The 25,236-nt window shown below is 40.7% G+C and overlaps 1 protein-coding gene across 1 annotated transcript in view; it reads left to right on the top strand.

The window, feature by feature from the left end:
- Positions 1 to 25,236, top strand: part of LOC115800843 (phosphodiesterase 1A, calmodulin-dependent) — a 40,618-nt gene that overhangs the window by 1,333 nt on the left and 14,049 nt on the right. The window contains exons 2-4 of the mRNA XM_030758407.1: positions 14,607 to 14,633; positions 23,415 to 23,528; positions 23,622 to 23,804. Of these exons, the coding sequence (XP_030614267.1) occupies positions 14,607 to 14,633; positions 23,415 to 23,528; positions 23,622 to 23,804 (324 nt within the window). The remainder of the gene's footprint in view (positions 1 to 14,606; positions 14,634 to 23,414; positions 23,529 to 23,621; positions 23,805 to 25,236) is intronic.

Here is a 25,236-nt window from a genome sequence, read left to right as displayed (position 1 = left end):
AAAAAAAAAGAACCTTTTTTTGTTCTCCATTGTTGCCATGGTAACAACCGAGCGTTGCGATGCAGCAAACTCTCGGCAAAGAAAGACACATCAGCAGGGAGACAGACGAAAACAGAGCCAGAGATGAAGGCAGGGCGCACAAACACAAAATGCTTGAATGCCCGTTTGATTCAGTCTGTTTACATGTGAACTGCAGCCTCATTACATCGTCACTCAGATCCTTTCTTTAACAAATTTGATCATACAAGGCAACAAAATGTCCTTTGAAACTGAGCATTTCAAAGTAATGAATGCTCCATAATACACTAGTCCACATGGATTTACAGCGCTTGCTTTATCCTTGTGCTGTCCAAGTAAGGATTTCAAGTAACTGTACTTTAAAGTCACCCAAATTAAATATGTACTGTTTTCTTTTAGATCTGTAAATTGTTCATATAATACACAGGATGAATTATTGTAATATATTTAAAAAAGTTGTGTAATTTTGCATCTGATTGCATGTTTAATCTATATACACTATATTCCCAGAAATATTTGCTCATCTGCCTTCACACATATATGAACTTGAGTAACATCCCATTCTTAATTCATGGGGTTTAATATGAGGTCCACCCTTTGCAGCTATACCAGCTTCAGCTCTTCTGGGAAGGATTTCCACAGATTTAGGAGTATTTATGGGAATTTTTGAGCATTCTTCCAGAAGCACATTTGCATCCAACACTTTGCATTGTGCCCGGTGATGTAAGGCTTAGATGCAGCTGCTTGGCCATTGAAACCCATTCCATGAAGCTCTCTATGCGCTGTTCTTGAGCTAATCTGAAGGCCACATGAAGTTTGGAGGTCTGTAGTGACTGACAGAAAGTTGGTGACCTCTGCGCACTATGCACCTCAGCATCCATTAGCCCTGCTCTGTCATTTTACATGGCCTACCACTTCATGGCTGAGTTATTAGATGCCATTCCCAGTCACTCTCACTTTGTTATAATACCACTAACACTCAGGAAATTTCACTGCTGGACTTGTTGCACAGGTATCATCCTATCACGGTACCACACTGGAATTCTCTGAGCTCCTGAGAGCGACCCATTCTTTCACAAATGTTTGTAGAAGCAGTCTGCATGCCTAGGTGCTTGGTTTATACACCTGTGGCCATGGAAGTGACTGTAACACCTGAATTCATTGATTTTGATGACTGAGTGAATACTTTTGGCAGTATAGTGTATGTCTTTATACACATCATGCTCAGGTACTGCAAACACCGTCACCTCACAACAAGAATGTTACTGGTGCGAGGCCTTTCTGTGTGGAGTTTGCATGTTCTCCCTGTTCCTGCGTGGGTTTTCTTCCCACAGTCCAAAGATTCCAAAGGTGTGAATCAGTCCACCCATCCATCCATCCATCCATCCATCCATCCATCCATCCATCCATCCATCCATCCATCCATCCATCCATCCATCCATCCACCCTCTTCTGCCTATCCAAGGTCAGGTTGCAGAGGCAGCAGCCAAAGCAGAGAAGCCCAGAGCTCCCTATCCCCAGCTGTATCCTCCAGCTCATCCAGGCCAGCTAAATGGGTGTGTGTGTGTGTGTGCATGCGTGTGTGTGTGCGTGTGTGTGTGTGTGTCACTACTTATTTAACAAAAACTAAGCCAAAATGCAGAAGTGCTGCTGTGAAAATCTAAGTACGTCTAATGATTCAAAAACATATAGATCCACCTTTAGCAGTAATAACTTGAAGTAAATGTTATCTGTCATCAGTCTCTCACATCAGTTTGGCTCTTCTGTGCAATATTGTTTTAGTTCATTAATGTTTCCGGGCATTCGTTTACGCACAGCTGTGTTAAGCCTTGATTATACTCTGTTGTGGACATGAACACAGAAATCTGGGGTCATGATGGCTGAGTAGTCATCCCTGTTATACTTCTTTGATGCTTGAAGTCTGCCTCCTGGGGCACATGTGCAGTTGTTGCACTATAAGATAAAGTCCCCGTGGATGGGTGCACACAGTCACAAAAAAACCCTCACACTCAGACCTGAATGGAGCCAAGCAGACTAGTATAAAGTATAATTGAGGCCAGGCACAGCATTTCTATCAGGCTGAGGTCTGGACTTTGACTGGGCCATTGCAACACCTTGATTCTTTTCTTTTACAGCCATTCTGTTCTAGATTTGCTTTGCATGACCCGGTTTAGCCCAAGTTTTAGCTGTCAGAGAGCCGGCCTCACATTTGGCTCTGGAATACTTTGGTATACAGAGGTGTTTGTGATTGACTCAGTGACTGCAAGGTGTCCAGATCATGTGGCTGCAAAACGAGCCCAAATCATCACCCCTCCACCACCAGTGGACAGTTAGTATGTGGTGTTTGTGCTGATATGCTGGTACTCCAATGCTCCAGGCCAGCAAACTGCCAAGACCTCTGCTTTTACAGAGGCGGTCCCACTTACTGATAATGAATTCATCAAGTGCATTTCATTAGCAGCACTACAGGTGTACTTAATTTTTAACAGTGCTTCTGCATTTTGGCTCTGTGTTTGTTAAATAAATAATGACAAGATGAAATATATCATGTGGTAGTTCATCTTTGGTTGTTCTTAGCAAATTTTAAGACCTGCTGAAGGCTAGATTATTTTCATTATTTCATGATCTGTAAAACCTTAGAATTGAAAACGTGTGTACTTTCTTTTTACTGTGAATGTGTCTTAATCAGCATTCATGGTGCCTTCATAGATTTGCAAATTAGTGATTTCCAAAAACAATCCCAATTTTGACCAAACAGACTGCAGGACAATTTTTCACTTAATCAAGTCTAAATATTCTTTCTTTGACTGATAAAGTTTTACTTTCCATCCAAGTGGATGCATCAATGAACGCTGTCATTTTAATGGTATGTGAGGGCCTATAAATCACATTCACATTCATTCAGTATTAACTTACAAAAACTCCTCAAGCTTCAGAAACGTAATAATTTATCTACTGCAGGAGACTAAGAAAACCCCCAAATTCTTTACAATTTGATGCTGACAAACATTGTTCAATAATTGCACTATTTATTCATGCACCTTCTCACCGAGTGGTTACCCCCCCCTCCATACTTCTGAAAGACTCGGCATCCTGGGAATCTTTTATTAAAGCACCAAATTATGTAACTAATCAACCTCATTAGTTGTGACATGTTCCACCAAAGATTTGTTTTTTTAGCATTACACGACTTTTCCAGTCTTCTGTATTTGTTTGCGCGACACTCATCTTCAAAGCTAGAAAGTAAGCGCACAAATGTGTCAGCGTCTCTAAGAAGAGTAAGCTTTGTGCTTTTTCCTTTCTTTAGTTTGATCCCTCAGTGGCTCACAGCTCACACATTCAGGCTTCAACTGCAGGTTCAGCAGCAACATTTTTTTTTCTGAAGGCTCGTACACAAAATGTCTGGACAGCGCTCTCTGCATGCTGCCTTCAGTTCACTAACTGCTCTTTGCTTGGTTTGGTCCTCTTAGTTCCACTTAAGTCTAACGCCTGTCTTTCTTACATGTTTACAGCTGTTGGAGAGCATTAATGCATATGTTGAAACACTGTTGTATCTCCAGAGGGCATCATCTGGAGCTGAAGGCTTTCTTTACAAGTGAAAAAAGACCTAGGTGTGCGGTGTTTGTAAGAATTAAGTTCCCTTAATCTCTGTGAGGTTGCATTGCAATAACGTAGACCCCAAGGAGGAATAAAGAGGAAATAAGGAGGACTGAGGAATAATGATGTCTCTGGTTCTGCTGCTCTGATTATCCTTGTTTTTTTTTTCTTCTTGTTTTTAAACTGTCCACATATATATCAGTGCAGTACTCTAAAGCATATTTTGATATTGTAGACAGCAAATCTGTTTAACAGCAGACATCCTGACTTTTCAGTGTAGGGAAAGCATTGATGGATCAGTGCTATTAACTGTCCCTTAAAGCAGATTTATGGCTCTCTCCCACAGTGTGTCTTCTGTCCTGTCTCCCTCCCCTCACGTCCAGCCAGTTGCAGCAGATGACCCCCCCTCCCTGAGCCTGGTTCTGCTGGAGGTTTCTTCCTGTTAAAAGGGAGTTTTTCCTTCCTGCTGTTGCCAAATGCTTGCTCATTTTGATTGTTGGGTTTTCTCTGTAATTATTGTAGGGTCTTTACCTTACAATAAAAAGCCCCTTGAGGTGACTGTTGTGTTTTGGCACTAAATAAATAAAATTGAAATTGAACGATGAACTGTCATGCACAAAAGCAGGATCTCCCCAAGTGGAATGCAGCCATCACTAACACACCTTTGCATTTCCCTGCTGTGACTGGTCTGTGTGTCTGCTGTGAAAATGTCCATAATGTACACCCCACACTCCTTTGTTTTGTTAACATGATGTCCCCCCGAACAAAGCTGACAGTGAGCCAGATCTGTTTCAACCATGATCAGCATCTGGTGGAAAGTCAGAATTTGTCCACCATGAGCTGCTTAAAGTTTTACATCTTTTTCTCTCAGTTTCAGTCTACAATTTTCCCCCCAAAAGACTAAAACTGAAAATGCCGGCTTGGTGTTTCCTACACTTTACAAATATATGACTCTGATTTGTCAAAGAGATCTTAAGGATTTGTGACATAGCATGGGAAAACCCAGCCAACCTGCAATCCAAGAGCACACAAAACGAAAATCAGTGATATGTAGTCAAGAACAACCAGACGTCCACTGTTCTCAGTGTTCGTTATCTTAACTTCTTTTAACTATCTTTTAAAATGATGTTCAGAAAAATACAGTTTATTGAATAATTTCTGATGCTCAGCACAGCCACACAAGCCCGAGGGTCTGACCCGTCCAGTCCACCAGGGAATTTCTCCCCCTTAGTGATGATGTTTCTGTCTTTAGCCTGTGGCAATAGCACTGTGTGGATTTACATTTTTATCAAAATCTTAATAATTTATGAACATGTTACAAGTGAGCATACGATAAGACTTTATTAATCCTGCACCAACAGAATAGGGATAGCAATAGAACTGGGTAAAAGCAAAAAGAAACAAGATAAATAGAGTAAAATAGAATAAAAACAATACTGCCGCCTTCTGGCAGTAGAATCTTCAGGTGGCTCAAATCCACTGGAAGCACAACGCATAATTACAGAGCTCAGCAGATCTGAATGGGGGGGCATATGAGCCTGACTTGTCATGTCATGTTCTGTGATTGGCATTATTGTGGTAAGAACTAAGTCATCTGAGATTTTTAGTAGATGCATCTGTGGTGTGAATTTGAGCATCGTAGGTCACATCGTTCTCACGTTCTTGTATTCCCAAAAAAACAAAAAAAACAATCACACACACACACACACACACACACACACATTTTGCACAGTACAGTGATGAAATATTGCACAGAAGTAAAACACATGCAAGTGTTTTGAAAATAGAGTAGATTATGGTACAGTGTATTATCTGCTTGCATCATTATTAAAGCACAATAACTCAAAGAATGGACACAGCGCGACATCTTCAAGTTAAAAAGTCACAGAAAATAAACAAAGATAAATGAAATCTGCTTTTTTGATTGAAATTAAAGGGAATGTGAAGAGGTTAACAATAATTTCTGGACTTTGGTTTTTGTCTGCCTCACATTCTCTCAGCAGCGCAGCAGCAGGAATGCCTGCTGTTAAACATCTACTGTAGATTTTATTAATTCAATTTTCTTATTACCTGATTAGACAAAAAATATCTAATAACAACAAAGGAAAATATGTAACAAGGAAATACAGAGGAACATGGCATCATTCAAACACAGCATAATAACCATCATAGATACCACATTTAAAATGTTATTATAGCTAATGAGCTAATACAGTTATACAGTAATACAGGGATGCAGTCAGCTGGCCTGTTTTTCCAGCTTCGTGCAAGTAGTGGTTGTTGGAATGCATTTTTGGCCAATGGACTGGAGCTTTTCCAGTCATACTGACCAGTCAAAGCATTTTGGATTACAGGCCGCAGTTAACTATGAATTCACACAGATGCTTTCAGCAATTAATCTGCCCCACGTCCACAGACAATTAGCCTAACAAACACGTCTTTGGACTGTGGGAGGAAGCCAGAGTGTCTGCAGAAATGTGATTTAAACAAGGTCAAGAACAACAACTGATATTTTGTATGCTGCCAAACTGAAAAATGGAACCTTGATTGAGATTAAAGTGGACAATAAAATGTGAGGTGCCTTTAGTAGCACGTATTCTACTGCATTACTTTAAGTTAAGCTGAAGCATTTTTACTGTGGGGATGGGGAAAATGCATGTCCAGAAATATGAATTAATAGATTAAATGCTATTTCATGAACTGCCTTGAGACATTGCTGGTCTGACACATTGAGCCTGTCTCAGAGAGTACAGTACTTTTACCACTGCATTTATCTGACAGCTCAAGTTAAACTGTCCTGTAGTAAATCAGTGTCCATAATCTTTTCACAAATATATCTAATAACAAGCTGCACAATGAATTATATGCCTGTGGTGCTTGCTTCTCATTTATTAAATTATGGGAGAAAAGGTCAGTGCCAGTATTTGGTTTACTGACAGCATCTCTCATCAGCAGTTAAATGAAATGTGCACGGCATCATTACCATTAAACACACATACAGTAATCTCTGCCCCTTGGCTACTCCTGCTCTGTTTAACAGACTTGCTATACAGCATCTTGTGTTTGGAACTGGCTGGCAACAGAGGAAAAGATCAGAGAAAAAAAGAAAAAGAAACAGAAATTTACCAGCAGAAGTTGGTGCGGTGGTTGAAGAAGCTGATGCCAAGACAAGTCTTTCATTTTTGCCAAATCCTGTAATAAACATTGGCAAGTGAACGTGTTCTCTGTCAACAGTGAGAACGAAACACTAGAGGTGTAAAAATAAAGATGCAGGATTCGGCACAGAAGCATGTCTACTAACCTGACAGGACTGAACTCTGAGGTTAGGGGAACTCCGTCATGCGGAGTGAACACACTCCAAGGTTTGCTTTTGGAGGATTCTTCTGCTCAGTGAGAAAAAAGGTCACAGATAAAACAACAACGCTGGCTTTATTTTGGGTAGCGAGTAATGCTAACAGCCATTTGTAGGTTGAGAGTAATGTTGCTTGTGTGTGAGCAGAAACTCTGAGTGCCCGTGTGTTCCCCTCTGTGCCTGTGGATAAATCCGCTGCTGCACCTGAATTCTTATTAAACTCAAGAATGGTTAGCAGCTCTGACCTAACAGCCTGTGAGGTTAGACTCAGGGTTGCAAAGCAGAAGTTCAGTAAAGAGAGATCAACTGAAGGAGCTGAACATGATTTATTGAAATACAGAGTTTGATTAATAAACTGTTTTGCAACTAGACTCCAATGAAGCTACATAGCAGAACAGAGTCCAGCAACGGTAGGAAGTACGACTGGGAGTCTAGACGCTGGTGGTGGCAGAGGTGAAGCAGGTGGAGGATCTCTATCTGGCCAGGATGAGCTGGAGATGGGGGGGGGGGAAGTGAGATTTAAAGCACACAGGACAGAGGCTGATTAGGTTGCAGACTGGGCCCGAATTAAGTTTGGCACCATGGGGAGGTGGACGTAGTATAAAGAACAGACTAGCAGCCCAGATCCCCAGGAATGCAGACAGATGAGTGAATATAGAAGCATAAGCTTCTTTACATGTTTCAGTCTGTTGAGTGGCGCACCACAAATGGAAATATCTCCACAGCTAATATGCTGAAAGGCTATGAACACCCGTATAGACATTCATGTTCTCCAAGGCTGAATCCTGTGGATTTTATTGGTCCTCTGAGTAAAAGTTTGTCTGAAGCTAACTGTTTTCATCACAGTTATAAATCTACTTGATATAAATCAACTTAAACATGTAGAGTGCAAGTTCAAGTTTGTTCAGACAAACCACAAAGTCAGGCTTGCCTCCATAGTATGTATTTGGAAGGGTGGGGAGGTTCTCAGAGCAGAGCCAAATATAAATGACCGCAGATGGAAAAAACAATCTTCATTTAGATATAGTTGTTCTGACCGACCCAGGGCTCACCTAGACTTTGGTCTCTTCATACACCATATTGCAAAAACTATTCACTCACCCATTCAAATCATTAAATTCAGGTGTTCCAATCACTTCCATATCCACAGGTGTATAAAACCAAGCACCCAAAGGTGTGAATGGTTGAATGTAATAACCTTGTGATAGACTGGTACCCTGTCTAGGCTGTACCCTGCATCTCGCCATATGGTAGCTGGGATAAGCTCCAGTCTCACCACGACCCTGAATTTGATAAGCAGAAAAAGATGGATGGATGAATTCAATTGAAAGGGTATTCACTCAGCCATCCAAATCATTGAATTCAGGTGTTCCAGTCACTTCTGTGGCCACAGGTGTATAAACCAAGCACCTAGGCATGCAGACTGCTTCTACAAACATTTGTGAAAGAATGGGTCGCTCTCAGGAGCTCAGAGAATTCCAGTGTGGTACCGTGATAGGATGATACCTGTGCAACAAGTCCAGTCATAAAATTTCCTCATTACTAAATATTCACCTGTTAGTGGTTTTATAACAAAGTGGAAGCAATTGGGAACTCAGCCACCAGTGGAGACGTGTTCTCCATCTGGCAATCTGATGGATGAGTCTGGGTTTGGTGGTTACCAGGAGAACGGTACCTGTCTGACTGCATTGTGCCAAGTGTAAAGTTAGGTGGAGGGGGGGGTTATGGGTGTTTTTCATGTGTTGGGCTCAGCCCCTTAGTTCCAGTGAGAGGAACTCTTAATGCTTCAGCATACCAAGACATTTTGGACAATTTCAAGCTCCCAACTTTGTGGCAACAGTTTGGGGATGTCCCCTTCCTGTTCCAACTTGACTGCACAGCAGTGCACAAAGCAGCTCCATAAAGACATGGATGAGTGAGTTTGGTGTGGAAGAACTTGACTGGCCTGCACAGAGTCCTGACCTCAACCTGATGAACACCTTTGGGATGAATTAGAGCAGAGACTGTGAGCCAGGCCTTCTCTCCAACATCAGTGTCTGACCTCACAAATGTGCTTCTGGAAGAATGGTCAGAAATTCCCATAAACACTCCTAAACCTGTGGAAAGCCTTCCCAGAAGAGTTGAAGCTGTTATAGCTGCAAAGGGTGGGCCGACATCATATTAAACCCTATGGATTAAGAATGGGATGTTACTCAGGTTTCATATGTGTGTGAAGGCAGACGAGTGAATACTTTTGTCAATATAATGCATGTGCAGTCATTAACTCATTAAAAAAACAAAAGGCACTGAAAGTGCTCCATAAAATGAGATAATGAAGAGAGGCTTTGTGGTCTATATCACTTTTCCCCCAAAAGACCGCACTCTTTCTCTTTAATAAAAAAATAACTGTATTAAGGTTACTTCATCACGTTACTGCCAGGTACATTTGTATCATCATCATCATCATTATCATCATCATCATCATCATCATTATCAGAGCAGAGCTGCTGTTCCATTTGCAGACATTCTTCCTGTCACTGTTGACCTTTCCAAGCACAACCCTTTCTAAGTTTGGGAACTCTGTATTTAGAAAGGCCTCGTGATGCTGACTTCTCTATTAAAACCTGTTACACCTGTAGGCAGGTTTCTGAATCTTAGAAATTATCCCAAATTTTCTCGAAATTAAAGAAAGCATGTGAGTGACGCACAAAACCCACAAAGCTTACAAATGAATACAACATGAAGACCCATTCAAGTGGTCACAAAACCAGCTGTTTCATATTTTTTGTGTGCCCCATTGTGTCTTCATATTTTTCATTATATTATTTCTAACCAGACAGATAAAGAATAAATGTAGATTAATGTTGCCCGATGTTGTTTGACTAGAAAACCAAAAAGTGTGGAGATATTTTTTTTAATGCTTTTTTTTTTTTTTTTTTTTACATTTTTTACCCTCGTTTCCGTGGTAACAGCAGAGCATTTTGATGCAGTAAACTCTGTAAGGAGACAAAAAGGGAGCAGAACAGGTTTTCATTTACTTTTGTATTTTGTACACATTGTGATGCACGTTTTTGTTGCTGTTTGTTGTTTTTATAATAAGCATGCCTTTTCTAAATCAGCAGGCTTTTGGTGAAAAGGTGAGGAAAAAAACCTTTTTTTTTGAACATTATAGAGCAGAAATCAGCGGGAAAAAGTTCAATTATGAGAACAGAATATGGATATTTTTAATGTTCAGTCACCTGAAGATGTACATAACAAAATAAGACACCAAGCTTGTGTGTACCAGCTCAGATACTAAGCACAAACAGATCTTGATAACTGTTTTTGAATATCTGGCTGCTTTAATGCTTCCAAAATCAAATTTAGGACCAATCTGATGGATATCATTGTTGGCAAGATTGTTGGAAATAAACTAAACAACAAAATGCTGGTACTGTGTAGCTCTTGTGCGCACTCCGGGGTTGGTTTATTATCAATTTATTATCTAACTGCTTCAGTTTTAATGGAGGTTCAGCTTTTTCTCCAGGACACTTGGTCCAGACGTGGGTGGTTTAGATGGAGTTAACAATTAAAAAACAAAAACCAAACCAAAAAAAACACCCAAAATGTGCCCTGCAGTTATGCATCACAATCAGAATCGTGAACAATAGAATCAAATACATTCCACATGCTCGGAGTTAATGATGCAGGGAAGAAAATGTGTAGGTGAAATCACAAAATACCAGTATGAGGACAAAGAAAAAAAGGTAAAGAAGCAGAATGCAAATTCTCCCACCGGAGGCGTCAGCCTGGAAAAGTCATGATAGAGGGGTGAGTCATTCTCCAGAAACTCTCTGTCCTCACCTGTCACTATCGCTGCTGCCGCAGAGTTTTATCTGACTAAGAAAACAATGCAGCGACCTGGCACTGATCAGCGTGCCTTATACAGCCTTGTAATTCAGCCCCGATCCGCCCACGCAGGCCGAAGTACAATTACCATTCGACCATGAAATAACAGGTCTCTGCAGTCGCATTTCAAAGCTGAGACGTGTCAGAGCTGTGATTAGCTGCTGAGGTCAGATTCCAGAGCTGTGACTGGCTAATTTCAGACCAAATGGAGCGTTCAGATCGTCATCATCTACTTGTGGGGTAATCTGCTGTTCAAATTTACATCCTGAGAGGGCTTTTGTTTCACTGATGCGTGGTTTAACGCTTGCATTTTGCTGACATTGACTTTGCTTTGCATGGTATCAATGGTGGTAAAATCAGCCTTATTTCTTTCCCCTTTTCTTCTGACCTCATTAAAACGTAATGAAGTGGTAACACTTTACTTTATTGCAAATTGGATTTTGCACATTTATGGAAGGTGACAAAACATGGAAATAACCATTAAAACCTTGTTATTTCACCAAAATCACCCGTAAAACCTTTGGAAGGAGTGATGCTGTGTAAAAAACACCAAATGGTTTTAATATTAATCATTTTTTTAAAAAGATTATATTTAGCCATGTTTTATTGCCATGCACATTGATATGGCTGATCTCTGATATCTCTGTAAAATAACGTCAGACTTTTCTGCATACACAGTGTAAATTTGTAGGCACCTGTGGGGAAACGAGGGAATCTCCACAGCAAAATTTTGGTCACCACAAAGTGTAAATGATAAGTTTTATTTTAAATTTTTTTTTTGTGAGTAGAGGCAGATTAATGAATGGGTCTGCCAGGCACAGCCCAGAAACCCAAGTGGTCAGGGCCCCATGGGCCAGAGCCTCGCTATGAAGTGGCTTTTAACATCTGTTGTTAAAAAAAATAACATCAAAGACTCTCAAACCAACTACAAAGAGAGAAAAATATAGAGCAACTACAAAGAGAATATAAATGACTACACAGAGACACAAAACAACTACAAAGTGACACAAAACAACTTCAAAGTGAACCAAAGTAACTATAAAATAAGGCAAAACTATTTCAAAGTGACACAAAATGACTATCAACAAGCACTAAATTACTGCAAAGAGACACAAAATAACTTCAAGGACATAAAAAGACTACAAAGATACATAAACGACTACAGAAAGACAAAATTGCTACACAGCGACACAACACAATGACTACCAGGAGACACAAAGCTGCAATATGATTCAAAATGTCGGCAAAAAAAATTTTGTGCCGACACAAGTGACATCAAGCACAAACTTTACAGGGAGACAAATGACCAGAGACAGACATATAAAAACAGAGACTAAATGACTGCAAAAGGACATAAAATGACCATAAAATGAGCAGGAAGATGCCAAACAACTACAAAGAGTAAAATAACCACTGCAAAGAGAGGTGAAAGAGACAAGTCAATATTTCAAAGTGTTTCCATCCCAGCATGACAAATACTGCTTTGTTAGATGCTGCTTCTCCTGCACCATCAAAAGTTCCCCACCTGTAGACCAACAGTATGACTACAAAGACTGATATTATTTCCTTTTCTTTGCTGTCAGTACAAAAGAGTGCAAAAGAGATGACAGTCATCTTTTAAGGAGTGATAAAGTTCACATAAATAGGTTGGAATAAATCAAAAGTCAGCCAGGAGATTACAGTTTGTGTTTAGTTTTCACTCACTGCGTGGTGTGGGTTAGACACACTCTTCCACGCATGTGTTTTGTCCCGTTTCCCTCCCCTCACCCCCAATCAGTTGCGGCAGATGACCCCCCCCCCCCCCCCCTCCCTGAGCCTGGTTCTGTTGGAGGTTTCTTCCTATTAAAAGGGAGTTTTTCCTTCCCACTGTTGCCAAGTGCTGCTCATAGGGGTCATCTGATTGTTGCTGGTCTTTTCTTTACAACATAAAGCACCACGAGACCACTGTTGTCATGAATTGGAGCTCCATAGGCAGTATAACAACTTGATTAAGTTTCCATACATGACAAATTAGTTGTGAGTGAGGTGTCTCATTATTGCCATAAACCTGTCGATGTGAGACTTATTTATTTGAAACCCTATAAATAAGAGGACAGGTTTGTGACACAGCTTTAAGCTGCAGGTCCATGATGGTGAAATCAGCTTCTTTAACCTTCAAATGCTGCTAAATCTGCAGACTGATTTCACCCAGCAAATCATTTGTCATTACAAAGTTATATTTAGGCATACCCTTCATTAATGTGGCCTCTATCTTTACCAGAGAACAGTTTGCATGGGGTGGCTTTGCTCTGCTTCCCTCAGCAGCAAAACGCAATCATGTGCAACAGCTTTGCAGTATCACAAAATTAAGAATGTCGTTTGATAAGTGCTGTTACCTCAGATTGGAGTTTTCTTTCAGGCATCTGTGTTTTGGGGAGTGCATTTACACGCTGCCAAACATTTTATTGATGCAACTTTGCTGGGAAAACATTCCCATCCCCTTTCGTAAAAGACAGGAATAATCAACCTCAGTGAATTCAAATGTTGAGCTGCAGGCACTGACTTCAGTGTCAGCCATCACACTGCGAGAAATTGATGAGAAAAATGGAGTGTGACACTATAAATGTATTCAAAGATAAAAAAAAAAAAAAGGTGGATGGGGCGCATACTATCTGTGGTTGATGCAGGGAAAAAAAAGCTTTACTTGCACGGAGTCAGTCATTAACATAAACTGTTATAGTTTCATTACATTATTAGCAATGTATCCAAAATTATGCTGAATTGCCTATTAGCAGTTCCACTGGACTGCTTTGATCCTAAAAGAAAAATGTAGAAATGTGTTGATTATCAGGCTGATTAATTATTTACGTTGAATGCAGGACATCCTCTATACACTGAATCTAAAAGGAGGTGTATTATATCTGCTGGTTCATATTTGGCTGTGTTATGACTCATAGCAAGCACCATGTTTGATGCAAATTGCTGCAATCTGATACTAACGGGTTTAAAGTAGCTAAATTGCCTCCATGAGCCACTGCTGTTTTCCTGGAAGCCCTGACAGTGTTGAAAAGCAACCAAATCAGCTGAAAATCTCCAGAAAATAACCAGCATTCATGTGCTCCTTTCACCTCCACTCTCCACGTTCAACTCTTTGACACCCTGCTGGGAAGGCTCTGTTCCCAGAACAAAAACCTCTGCTGCACAGCTTTCGAGTGTTTGTCTGAGCCGTCCTTGTACACAAATGGCTGGAAAACATGATTTAATAACCTGTCTGAGACGTTCCAAACTTTATAGGAATGAAGGAAGTGTTTTGTCCTGGTTTAGCTTTAAAACATTTATTAGTTTAAATTCGAGTCCTTTTGTTTGATGTTTTGTTCCATTTTCCATTTTGTGTATCTTCTAAGCCTTTTGAGGCAACAGCAGTTGCCACTTTTGTCGTGTGAAGCTCCCATGGTTGCGTGTCATTCTCATCCATCTCGAAGTTAATGGAAAAGACAGTTTGCTTTTTTTTACACACAGTGTTTGTGCGCCTCTGCTCTCTGTAATGCAACCCACTGACTCTCTTCAGTAAATCCAGGCAGCATTTTCCAACTAACCCATCAACATTAGCACAGAGAGCTTTGGTGTGCAGTCAAACTGTATAGAAACTGTGGACGCAGCACCAACGTTTAACATGTGAAGCCAGATTTTTTGGGGTGAAAAACTTGCAACACAAACATGTTCACTGACAGTCTGACACTCATGGTGTGATTGGCTGATTTGAGTAACTCTTGTTTTTTTTTTTGGTTTACAGGCAGAAATATAAAAGTACATCGCAAAGGTAAGACACACACTGACACACACGCACACAGTTGCTGTCATGTGGAGCTGATACAGCAGTTGATTTCTTGAGTAGCTGTTCAGCAGAAAACCATTTGGATAACAGTGGTATTATGAATGCAAAATACAAAATAGAGAAAAAAAATTCAGCTTCTCTAAATATCAGATTTTGTTGCTTTTCTCTGCTTTATAACAATGAACAAGAAATATTTAGGTTTTGGACTATTTGTTGGATATCTACAGACATTAAACAGTATTGCCTTGGTCTCTGAAACATTTTTTTTTAATGATCATTAAACCCTTTCTGCAGCAGTTTTGGATACAGTAACTCTTTGATAATTAAGTAATCAAGAATCAACAAGTTTATTGTCATATCCACCACATAATACAGTGGTTATGCTGAGCAATAAAATTCTTATTTTGCGAGTACCCTACACACAATTAAAACAAATAACTAAGTTAAAATAAAACAAAAGAATAATAGGGATATAAAAAAATAAATAAACTAAGTACAATAAATACAGATGAAAGGTAGAGTACGGTCAGAATTTAAGGTGCAATTATGTGTACTATTAGATACATTCAGAATGTACGTCTTATTTTATAGGATTGTATTATATTGAGTGTAAGATAAAGTTTGTGTTCCATTGTGTGCAAAATTGCAGGTCTACAGGTCCGTTTTGAGAGTTAAGGCAGGTAATCACAGATCATTAGTCAGTGGTTCAATAGTCTGATGGCCTGTGGAAACTCTTTGTTATTCTGGTTGTTCTTGCTTTTACACTCCTGTAACGTCTGCCAGACGGCAGGAGTGTGAACAGTGTGCACTGTGGGTGGGTGCGGTCCTTGACGATGTGTGCCCTCTTTGTTATCCCGGTTTTATAAGTGTCCTGTAATGATGGGAAGGCAACTCTAAAGATGAACTGCGTTGCTTTGATGACATGCTGGAGAGCCTTTCTGTCCTGAATAGTGCAGTTCCCGTACCACAATGTGTGTTTGTCAGGATGCTCTACACTGTGCATTTGTAAAAGTTGCTGAGGAGCTTGGAGGGTAATCCAAATTTCCTCACCTTCCTTGGGAAGAAGACTCTCTGTTGAGCCTTCTTTACAATCTGCAGTGTGTTGTAGGTCCAGGTGAGATCTTCACTAATGTAAGTGCAGAGGAGTTTGAAGGTCTTCACCCTCTCCACCTGACTCCCGTTGATGGATAATGGAGCGTGCTGGTCTCTCCTCTTCCTTGGGTCAATAATCATCTCCTTATTCTTGTCTGTATTTAAGGAGAGATTATTTTTCTAGCACCCTTACCTGTAAGCTGCTTCCTCTACCCCAGTAATCAGCCTGATGACGGTGGTGTTGTCAGTGAACTTAGGCCCTTTTACACAAGAACATTTTCAGTGGAAACAATGATGTTTTGTCATTTCATTTTTTGAAAAGTAGAGCGTTCAGAAACGATCTCCGTTTACAAGGAAACGCAAGACGTTGAAAACGGTGTAGTTCCTATTGCCAGGCCACAAGCTTGTGGTGTGGATACAGGAGCCGCAACCATAGTGTGCATGTGCTAGTGCCCCTGTTTTCAAAAAGTAGGGTTTTTGCCCGTTTACATGGAAAAGGAGACCAGAGCCTTTCGAAAATGCTCCACTTTGGAGCTCGTTTTCAAAAAGTATCATTTTTTCGCCGTTCTCGTATAAACTTTTCCGTTTTCATGTGAAAACATTCTCATGTAAACGGGGTCTCAAAGATTGAAGTGTGGCTCTGGGAGGGGACGCAGTCGTAGATGAAGAGGGAGTAGAGGAGTGGACAGAGCACACAGCCTTGCGGGGTCCCAGTGTTCACTGTCTTTGTGCCTGATGTCCTGGTACCAACTCTGGCTGCCTGAGGTCCGTCTGTAAGGATGTCCAATACCCAGCAGCAGAGGGAGGGTGTTAGTCCAAGGGTGAAGAGCTTTTCAACCAGTCTGCTTGGGATGACAGTGTTGAATGCTGAACTGTAGTCTATAAACAGCATTCGAACATAAGTGTCCTTATTTTCGAGGTGTAAGAGGACTGTATAGATGGCTGCATTAGCAGCATCGTTCTGATGATATGGAAATTGCAGGGGATCTATTGTGTCCAGAATGGCTCCTTTAATATGGGACATGATCATCGTCTCAAAGCACTTCATTACAAATGAAATGAGTGTGATGGGATGATAGTCAGGAACAGGCTGTGTTATTTTTCTTAGGGAGGGACACTATGGTGGTGGACTTGAAGCATGTAGGCATAGATGATTGGGAGCGGGACAAATTAAAAATATCTGTAAAAAGAGCTGTAAAAAGCAATCTCTGAAGAGCAGACCCTCAGCGCACAGCTGGGGATGTTGTCAGGGCCAGCTGCTTTTCAGGGGTTGGTTCTCCTCAGGGCCTTGCACACCTCAGTCGCTATCACAGTGAGTGAAGAGCTCCATTTTGCCTCCGGTAGTAGAATCTCTCTACGCTGGCTGGAGTTGAGGGTATCAAAGTGAGTGTAGAACTCATTCAACTCATCTGGTAGTGCATTGTGGCTGGCTGTGACTCTGCTGAAAGTCAGTGATGTGTTGCAAGACCTGCCACATGCATCGGGAATCAGAGTAGTTGTAATATCCCTTCAGCTTCAATCTGTACTGCCTCTTGGCTTCCCTGATGGATCTATATAGTCATATCTGGCCTTTTTGTAGCCCTCTGCATCACCAGAGGCAAATGCAGTGGAGCGTGCATGCAGTATGGAATGAACCTCACAGTTTATCCATGGTTTCTGGTTTGGATATATTTTGCAGCACTTGGTGGGGACAGTATTATCGATGTATGTGCTGATGCAAGTGGTAACCACTGATGCTCTAAATCCGCTGAACCGTCCTGTTGTCAGGGCAGCATTCTTAAACACATCCCAGTTTGAGGTATTAAAGCAGTGTCTTCACTCTTCACAAAGTCTTCACTCCAAACTTTAATACTTTTACTTACTTGGGGAGTTGTTTTAGGAGCTGCCTTTACACTGGATAGAGGAACACAGAAATATGGTTGGACTGTCCAAAATGTGGGCAGGGCACATGCCCACATCCCTCCCACATGTATGCATCCCTCACGTTGCTGCACACGTGATCCAGAATGTTGTTATTCCTCATTGGAAAGCTCACCTGTGCAGAACTCCTTCCTGACCTGTGAGGTGACTTGAAGGCCCCAATCTGAAACAATGTCCAGCAGGATTCCATGCAGACAGAAGATATGGTCCATTAGCAGATGGGCAGTTTCTAAAGTGGAAGGAAGCTTAGGCAGGGCAATGAAATGAGCAGTTTCTGAATTGATCAATAATAGTGGGGATTACTGTATTACCTGAAGATGGAGGCAAACTAGTCACAAAATCCAGGGTGACGTGAGACCAAGGGCATGCAGCTGTGAGACGTGAATCTGCATCGGAAAGGTTAGAAAACGGAGAAATTGCCCATACCTTCAAATTCAGCGAGCTTCTGAATGACTATGTCCTGTTGTCCAGAGATATGGCACAGCATGAATTTATTTCTTCCCAACTGGGTTTCTTGAAAAGTGAGGGACCGATGCACAGGGTCTGAGTCCGCTGAGTCTATCTTCCTGGCCTGGGTTAGATTCAAGACATGGGACTCTGAAGAAAAGCTAAAAGGTTTATTTATAGCAAAGTCAATCACAAGGCTTGAGGCAAAGGGATGTCCAGTTAGTGATGTCCAAGGTCCAAGCACAGGCAAATCCGCAGTCTCCTTTCTTGACAATAATCTCTTTCCCAGAAACTCAGTCAGGTCCACGACCAGATTTCTGTGCAGAGGCAAAAACGGGTAAGTAAAGTTCTTGGAGCAGTTCTTAGTGCAATGACCAGGCATCAACTGAAGATTTTCCTTCATCTTAAGTCGCAGCAAGGAAATTAGATGATTATCACTTCCAGGTGAGCAGGACCAAAGGGCAGGAACTCAGGAGAAACACAAAGGTGTGGCACAGGAGGACTGGAGGACCATGACAAAGTCCTACTTGCTTTATCCTGGGATTAAAAAGGTGAGGAGACAAAGGCCTCAGCATCAGGTTTTTGAGATGGGACTTCAATTTTGTGGTTAGGGTTCTGTCCTTTACTGAAATAGTTTCAAACATACTGCATCAGACACTTTGACCCTGCAGCAACTAACCTCCATGCAATGACATTTGTCAGAGTCAACAACCGCTGCTAATAATAACTAATAACAACTTGGTATAATGTAGCCCCTTAACTGGCAAGGGCCCGGTGACGGGCCGTTTGTAGTCCCTTTTATATGGCAGGCTAGACCCTCCCATTTTTATTGACACGTCATTCGGCCAATCATGTAACTGGCTGCACCAAATCACCTGACAAAGCTACGTGACGCCCTCTGAGTATTATTGGCTCTGGGAAACCCATTTCTTAACATTATTGGCCGAATGAGGTGTCAGTCAAAATGGGCGGGTCTAGCCTGCCATATAAATGCACTTCATTCGGCCCGCGGACCAGACGCAGCCGATTAATAGGCTATGAAATGGGTTTTTCAGAGCCAATAATAACCAGAAGGCGTTATGTAGTTTTTGTCAGGTGATTTTTTTGCTGCCAGTTAAGGGGTTAATGTTTTTGAAAAAGAGATGCTGTGTTATTGACACCTGAAAATGACACACCTGAATCGCTTGAATATCTGCTGTCTCGAAGTTATCTTTTTCACTGTCTCCCACTCTGACTTCAGCTATAACCATAGCAACTAAAACAGATTTCATCCAGTTTACAGGGCGGTGTTAGGTCACCATGGCAACGGTAAAATGCTTGGCCACAGTGGAGTCTTTATATCACTTTATCATCTGCTACATTGTAAACATAAAACATCTCTTTGTACTGCAGTTAAAGATGTCCATCCATCCATCCATCCATCCATCCATCCAGAGCAACCATTCCTGTTGACCTGAATACCTCTTTCATCACTATCTGCCACTGATAGTGATGAAGTGTTGGAAGGCATATTTAGTATTTCTTTTATGAATACCACCCTGCAAAAAATTCTAAAGTTAGGAGTATGAGATTTTCTAAACATAAACCAACATACTGTACTTTGTAAAAGTCTTGAGTGACCCCTCATTTCTTGATATTTTTCTTCCAAGGAGCCGTTTTTTTTTGTAATTTTGTGGTCTATAGCAATAGTTCTTCTTAAGGTCTTTCAAAGTTTTTATTTGGGTATTGGCTACTTTTTCATCAACCTGACACAGAACCTGAGAGATGGTTCTGGCACTTCCATTGATCCATGGAAGCCTCATCAGAAATGATCTCTAAGGTTAAGGTTAATGTCAATGTTAATGTTGTTGTTGTCATTGTACTTTACTTTTTATGTTTGTTTGTGTTAGTACATGGAAATAATCAATAAACATATGTATAAAAATAAAAATATTAAAAAATAAATGGTCTCTGTCTGGCTGTCAAAAAGTCATTCTTAAGGAAGGGAAACCGGGATAAATATCACACTTCGTGCTCTGCAGTACACCAAGAGTTAAAAACACAGAATTCCCCCATTAATACGTGTTCTGGGGTGGGTGTGTGTGTGTGTGTGTGTGTGTGTGTGGTGTGGGGGGGGGGGGGGTCACTGTCATGTCAGCAAGTACAGCTGCAATCAGTGTTGCCAACTTAGTAATTTGGCACCAAGGGGATCCCCACCGGACCCCAATTCGGAACCAAGGGGGACCCTTTGCATTGGGTTCAAGTCCTTACCAATGTTAATACCAAATCTATGGCCTTGGTTATGCCAAATAACACAAGAACTGGACTGAAAATCAGTGTCAGCAGGTCTTATCCCTTTATCACCCAAACATTATACAGGCTGCCTGGAATTATTTTGCAATTTTGGCTGTAAAATTACAAAATGATTCTCATCTTTCATGAACCATTTGAATGTTCTCTGTAGTCCTAAATGTTTGAGGAGTTATGGTAATGTGAAGCACATATGGTAAACTCTTAAGCTGATTTTTCTGTTTGTGTTCAGACAGTACTACCTTGTGAATACTTTGTTCTACCATGATAGACCAAATATACCCATAAAGTTCATCTTCTCTTCTTTTGGATACAATTAGAATTTTCTTTCTAGCACAAACAATAATGGAGTTACAGTCATTTACAGAGTGCTTGCCAGTAGTCCCATGATAAATAAAGGGTTAAGAGTAACTCCTGATAAGATCAGCACATGTTTGAGAAATCGCCATCTCAGAATCATGCAGATCAGCAGCAGTGCCACCTGCTGCATATCTGCATTGATTTTGGTCCTGTAAGGAAGTCAGTATTGCTAATCTTCTTACAGAGCTCCCAGATTTCTTTATTGCCATTTAATCAATAGGATGAATGTGTATTGCAAAACCTATCACCTATCACCATTATCATGTAATATAATCAGATTTGGAGATGGTGATTTTCCAAGTTGTGCTGATTTCGTCTGGAGCTACTTTTAAGGAGTGGTGAAGCCAAATTGTTGTCAGTATGTACAGAGGAGGTCAGGAGAGAGGAACAACAGTAAGTGTACAACCATCTGTAAAACACAGTGGAGACTCTGTCATGTTGTCAAAATTGATGGAATTATGAATGCAGAAAAGTACATTCAGATTTTGATCCACCATGTAATACCATCTGAAAAAAGTCTGATTGGTAGTTTCTTCATTTTTCAGCATGACAAAGATGCCAAACACACTGCCAATGCACTAAGTTGGTTAGAAAAACACACAACTGAACACTATCAGTCATGGATTGGTCTCCCCAGAGCCCAGATCTCAACTTTACTTAAGCATTTTGGGGTCATCTTGACATAGAACAGAGCAGCCGACATCCAAAGAAGAACTTTGAATGTTGGCGAACTATTCCTGAAGACTACTTAAAGAAATGACAAGAAAGCTGCCTCAGAGAGTTCAGACTGTGTCGAAGAATAAAGGTGATCGTATCGTAACTATTGACTTTCAAGCTTGTTAGAATTATACAGACTCTATTTTTGTTGTTTAAATTGTTTCCATGGATGTTTGCACGTTTCAATAAATTGCAGAACCTGTTTCCCATTTTCCCTATGAAATATAAAGAAATGAAGAGTGGTTAAAGACTTTTGCACAGTACTGTACCTTCAATTGACATTGAAATATAGAATTAAAATCTAAAACCAAACAAAGTCATCATTGTAATTAATTTTTTAATGATATACAGTTGTAGTTTCTAGGCCAGCAGAGAAAACTAATTGCAAAACACTTTGAGTAACATCAGTAGTTTGTGATGGCGTCGTTTGGCTCCTCCCTTATTCACAAGAAGCCACCACAGCAGCTTGATATGGCAGATTTTTACAGTATTTGTCCTTCCTGACATAAACCCAAAGAGATTTGTGTCTCCTCCTGGAAGTGAAGTGGGGAGCTTTCACTTGTTAGGTAAATGTGTAAACCACTATACTATCAAGCTACTAGGTTGCGATACTCTGAGATGTAACTTGAGAGAACTTAAGAACTTTTTAAACTGGCATAAGGGCACTGTTGGCTGGCAAAGACGCAAGGGAGACAAAGTCTACAAGACAGCATGTTTATTTCCTGGAGGAGACTACAGTCGTTTGTGGGTGTCAGCTGATTGACAGGAGGCAGACTGTCATGCATCCATCTGGAGGAAGCAGATTTTCATGTTCTGGTTCTGTGGTGTGAACAGGACAGCATCTGTGTGGGTGCTAAGAATGAAAATCCACAAGTTAGCAGGTGTGTGAAATCTGCAGAGAGGATTTCTAAAGGCATACCACTGAGGCATGTCATTGATGCTGTGAGGTGTACAATCGATACATATGTGTGTGTGTGTGTGTGTTTGTACACAGTATATGTACATTTAAATCCAGTAGAGTACAGTAAATGAGTACAGTCACTTTGATTTCTGACACACAGAGAAACACATTAATGGGATTGTTCAAATGAGCTGGACACCTGCATTCTCACCAAAGAGACGTACTGCACCTCCCTTTGAGACACGCTCAGGAACTGAATTATTGGGCATTTTTTTTAAAAAAAGAGTCAAGACAATACTTTTTTTTTTTAATTTCAGCCTAGAACAGTCATACCAAATATATCCTCCCAGTCGACAAATTTAGCTCCACAGTGATAAAAATAACCCAAGTCAATAATGAGGAAAACAAAAAAGTAAAAATACATGAAAAGAGGCAGGAGTACTTTGATAGTTCAGCAGCACAGGTGACATTAATATAAGCTGTAAATATGAAGAATGATATGCACAGCATCCAAGACAAGAAGACGCCTGATTATATAAAAGTATAAAACCAGTGTCATATAACTAAATTAGAAGTGCCTGTTTTATGTGACTAAAGTACATCTAACAGAAAATTGAGCATAATGTTCAGATCAGCTGATCACACATCAGACAACAGACCAACATTTAAGCTTCTTCAGCCTGCATGCAGTTACTGCTGCCTCTGCAAGCTGGTTTGCAACCCAGATTCATTCCATGCAGTTAATTAATGTCATATCTAATGCTAATATCTGCTCCGCTGTGTCAGGGGGAAAGACAGGGAGGCCCCAGAACAAAGCTGTGCTGACAAATATTAATTACTGCAGATTTAAGCAACAATCTTCTTTTTTAAAAAAGTGGTCCTGACAGAATTATAAATATATCCTAACCCTATTACACTGAGCCTCTAACCACTGAATAACTGAACAAAGACAGATCCTATGTCTCTGGTTATTTCCTTCTTGTTTGCCTGTGTTTACTCAATGCAAGTGTAATGTACTGTATATTTGTTTGTGCTGTCAGGCTGAAGGCGGTCCTGGAGCAGATGGACCGTGGTGTGGTGGACCTGCAGGAGCTCCGGAGGCACCTGGAGCTTGCAGCTGCCATGCTGGATGCCGTCTACACCGATGAGACCAGGTGAGACTGAACAGGCTGAACAGTCTGTTGGATGGATGGCTGTGTAGAAAATAAAGCTTTGGTTGTCCAAAATGTGACTGTTTCTCTCTGCAGGCGACTGTTGGACACTGAAGATGAGCTTAGTGACTTGCAGGCGGAGTCAGTGCCAAGCGAAGTGCGTGATTGGCTGGCGTGCACCTTCAGCAGGAAGATGGGTGTGGCCAAGCGTCGCCCTGAAGAGAAGCCAAGATTCAGGAGCATTGTCCATGCAGTGCAAGCTGGGATATTTGTAGAGAGGTAAATGTTGCTGCGGTCAGTTAAATACAAAGCTTCTCTTTCCAAATGCGCATGCTAGAAATATTATAGGGATGTGGCAGTGGGGAAAAAAAAATTAAGAAAATCAAGAATTGTTTCAGTCAGATAATTTCTCTAAAAGGCTGCGGTTAGGTTCTGTGCATTGAAAACAAATGCTCATGAATAGAGAAAGCGCTGTTGCAGCTGCACCAGCAATCAGATTCCCACTCTAACTGCTGCTAATGGCCATTAAACATTCCAGGCATTAGGTAAGCTTTGTAAATCACATTTGAAATCATTGTTCAATGTGTATAAAACTGCAGAGAACTCTAAGTGCCGCTGCTTCACACCCCATTAGCTGTTAACTGACTTGTGAAAATAAACCTATTCAAGGATTAAAATGGCCGCAGAGCTTGGCGAGAATTTATATACAGACTCGCTTTGATCCTTTATGTGCTCACAGGTGCTCTGACCCAGAAAATAATGAAATACCTTTGACCTCGCCCATTATACTCTTATATAATAACACTCTTGGAGTGCTTTACATTTTCAGCAAAAAAAAAAAAAAACATATTTCGAACAAAGAAGTCCTGCGGGACAAATCACTGCATGATGTGTGCTGCACACATGTCACTACTGATATACAGTACATGCCTGCAGGCGTCTTTTTCAGCATGTAAACTCTACAAACAAGTCAGAGAAAAACAAACCAAGAACACACAAAAACACAAGAAAAAGAAAATAATACAGAGATATTCAGTTTTAATAATGACAGATTTTTTTTTTCTTTTTAAAATACAAAAATCAATGTTAAATTACTACAAAGTTTTGTAGTGACCATTAAATTAACCATTAGCGTTGTGAAGTGGGAGGGACCCATCAGGCCACCTTCACCTCCTTTGTAATTATATTGTCTTGTTCTTTTCTTTCAACATAATTACTATGACCACTATCCCACATTCCTCAAATGTACTTTTGAATAACTGCAGTTTCCACTTTTTTCTTTTTTTAAAAATTTGCTTACTTTACTCTTAAAGCTACAACATACAATCACACTGCAGACAACAGTGATCCTCCAGTTGTATATGGCCTTCATTAGAACCTGATGATCCATTTGCACACAAAACCAGCTCGACGTGAGCTCAAATACAGCTTTGATACTGAAGGTTTTCACCAAAAACACAAGATACGGAGTTGGACTGGAAGCAGGAAAATGTACTAGGAAACATGAGCAGAACACAGCGCTGGAGGATGAGGGACAACACAGTGAGGAAGTGGGGAAAACTGAGGACTTAAATACACAGGGGAAAAGTGGGAAAACACGATGCAACCGGGGAACAAACAGGTGGACAGAATCAACTAATGACTAACAGAATAAAACAGGAAGTAACAGAACACGGGACACAGAACACAGGAGGGCAGGAAAAAATACCCT

Source organism: Archocentrus centrarchus, chromosome 21, assembly GCF_007364275.1.
Source record: "Archocentrus centrarchus isolate MPI-CPG fArcCen1 chromosome 21, fArcCen1, whole genome shotgun sequence".
Classification (NCBI taxonomy): Eukaryota; Metazoa; Chordata; class Actinopteri; order Cichliformes; family Cichlidae; genus Archocentrus; species Archocentrus centrarchus.
This window is presented reverse-complemented; position numbering and strand designations above follow the sequence as displayed.